This window comes from Echinops telfairi, unplaced genomic scaffold (assembly GCF_000313985.2).
Source record: "Echinops telfairi isolate 266 unplaced genomic scaffold, ASM31398v2 ScPeMD7_7468;HRSCAF=8506_0, whole genome shotgun sequence".
Classification (NCBI taxonomy): Eukaryota; Metazoa; Chordata; class Mammalia; order Afrosoricida; family Tenrecidae; genus Echinops; species Echinops telfairi.
Window position 1 is genome coordinate 19,086,156 of NW_022111369.1, and position 2,648 is coordinate 19,088,803.

General features: G+C 36.4%; 1 protein-coding gene across 4 annotated transcripts in view; it reads right to left on the reverse strand.

Annotated features, from left to right (window-relative positions):
- RAP1GDS1 (Rap1 GTPase-GDP dissociation stimulator 1) overlaps positions 1-2,648 on the reverse strand; it is a 157,102-nt gene that overhangs the window by 65,890 nt on the left and 88,564 nt on the right. For 3 of the 4 annotated variants that reach the window (XM_045284125.1, XM_045284124.1, XM_045284126.1), the window contains one exon: positions 664-810. The exons of the other annotated variant lie outside the window; for it this stretch is intronic. In XM_045284125.1, coding sequence (XP_045140060.1) covers positions 664-810 — 147 coding nt within the window. The remainder of the gene's footprint in view (positions 1-663; positions 811-2,648) is intronic. 4 annotated transcript variants of the gene reach the window in all.

The window sequence follows — 2,648 nt, forward strand, 5'->3', positions numbered from 1 at the left end:
GTGGGAATAAAATCTAATATTACATGTTTATTAGGGAAGTAAAATGTGCCTCATCAAAAAGCCTACAACTTAAAATGATATAAAACAAACAGAAAGACATTACTTTTGCTAACCTGGCACCAACATAAATTTGAGTTTTTGATCCAGGTAGTAATTCATGTAATGAATGAATGATGCATTATCCTTCTAAAATGTATGGTAATGGTCATAAAATTTATTGTCCATCTAATTATGAATTTGATTTTACGATGGATAGTTTTTAAGGTAAATGATTTTCTCCTTAAGAAGTAAATCTTATGTCCAGACAAAATAATTTTAGTTAGGTAGACTGTATGTATGCTTTTAAAGATACTCCTGGAATATAAAGCAATCAACACAAAGCTATTTTAATACTATTTATTAAAAAATATTGATAGCTAAGCTTAAATCATATTACAGTAGGTCTTTTTTTTTAAAGAGGGGGTGGGCAGGTACTTTTGAAACTAATCCCATCTAGTAAATTAGACCATAATATATTTTTTAGACATAGCAATTTAATGTTGGATAATTATCAATTTTATATGCCATTTATGAATTTTTGTTCATCAGTCTTCTAAATATGTTGTTTTGCACTATAATAAAGATGTTTTTTAAAGATAAAAGCAAGTTTTCAGTTTTGTTTACCATTCTCATTGCTATAGTTCATCAGCATGCCACAAAAGACAGTCAAGAGCTTCGCATTGGCGGGATCTGTTACACTGCACAGTGACCTTAAATGATCAATTACAATCTGTGCACCACCTGCTTGGTCAACTGCACTTCTGCCCTCATCTGTAAAACAAAGAGTTAAATTAAAAATGAAAGAAAAAATAAATGTACCTTACAATTTCAAATACAAAACACAACAGTGTTATTCCTTATTTAGTGAGTAAGTAGAAAATCAACATAAGGCCATCAATGTGTCTTTCTGGATAAACAAAACAAACATGGAAATGAGAGTGGGATGGGGGAAAGAGACAATCAAAGATTATTTTCTCTGACATCTTACTGGAGATTAAGGCATGTCTCTGTGTCTTACAAGTTTATACCACATGAAATTTTGTTCCTCTTTATTTCACATATAATTTTTTGTAATAAGAAATAAAAAAGGACCTTAGTGATAACCTATCAGTACAAAATGTTTTCTCAGCTTAGAAACAACGAAATATGTTTGTCACAGGTCTTTAAAGAAAACAGGCTGGGAGGCAGCATCATCCTATAGCACTACAGCACTCCTCAGTACCCTTGAGTCTTCTTCGTGGTATGTTCTGTAGTAAAGGAGCACGGGCACTTTTTCAGTTCATGAAGGTTTATGATTCCATTTGCCTTATTCTTTGGCTCTATAAAACACACTAATTATATTCTGTCATTGTAAGCACTGGTCAACTGATAATCTAACATACCTCTTATATGTGTACATCTAAATCACAAAGAACAAGAGTCAATTGTGTGTTAGAATATATGACTAGCTTTAGAATAAATATCCTAGCCCTTGAACACAGAAATGAAAAGATAACAATCAATCTCTACATTTGACTTCCTTATACGAGGGGGTATCCCCCCATGTATTTAATTTTTCTTACAAAATAACCTTATCATCTTCAAAGTAATCCCCATTAAACTTGATACATTTGTCAAATATGCAATTCCATTCTTGGAAAGATTTTTCAAACTCATTTGTTTGGATAGCTGACAAGACTTCCCTCGTTTTTTTTCTTCACCTCTTCTACTAGTCAAATAGCTGTCCTTTCATGTCCCTCTTCATTCAAGGAAACAAAAAAGAAGTTACACAGAGCAAGGTCAGGTGAGTAAGGTGTAAGCTTAGGTTTTGTTTTTTGTTTTTTTGCCAAAAACTGGTGCACTGAGGTGGCTGCAATGAGCTGGTGCATTGTTATGGTGGCCAAATCAGTCCTCTGTCTGCTACAAATCAGGCCTTTTTGGTCGCACAGTGTTATGCTATATTTTCAGAACCTCTAAACAGAAAGCTTCAGTAACAGTCTGACCTGGTGCAAAGAACTCTAAATGCACTAAGTTGACATTTTCATCCATTTGGGAAGTTGACAGACGCCCAGAAAAAGGTTTGTCATCAATTGACATTTTACCTCTTTTTAATTGAGAAAACCACTTGTACACTTGAGTTTTTCCCATAGAGTTATCCTTGTAAGCTGTGTTCAACATCAGAATAGTTTCTTTGGCATTTTCCCCAAGCAGGAAACAAAACTGCAGTCACACACTATTCTCTTAAATCGGCCATCACGAAAAATGAGGTTTAAGGGAAACTGCTTTCACAAAAAAATTTACTGTGACCAGAGAGAACCTTCCCAGGCGACACCACTGTGCTCACTAACTCAGAGCTCGGTGCTCTGCTTATCTAGTGAGGAAAAATGCATACCATAAAAGCTTTGCTCCACGCCGGCATGTTGCCTGGCCCTGCGGGGAACAGCACCAGAGACACAGTGTGGGAATTGCACCTGATCCGATCCCACCACACCTAGGCAAAGCACTGGGGGAGTGCAGCGGAACAGCAAGGGAATGGAGCAGCAAGGTCCCCAGGGAATGCTGAAGGCAGACTTTGGGGCCAGGGCATGGTGCCCCAACAGACTGGACTGGAAAACACTCCTAAAGGCCAA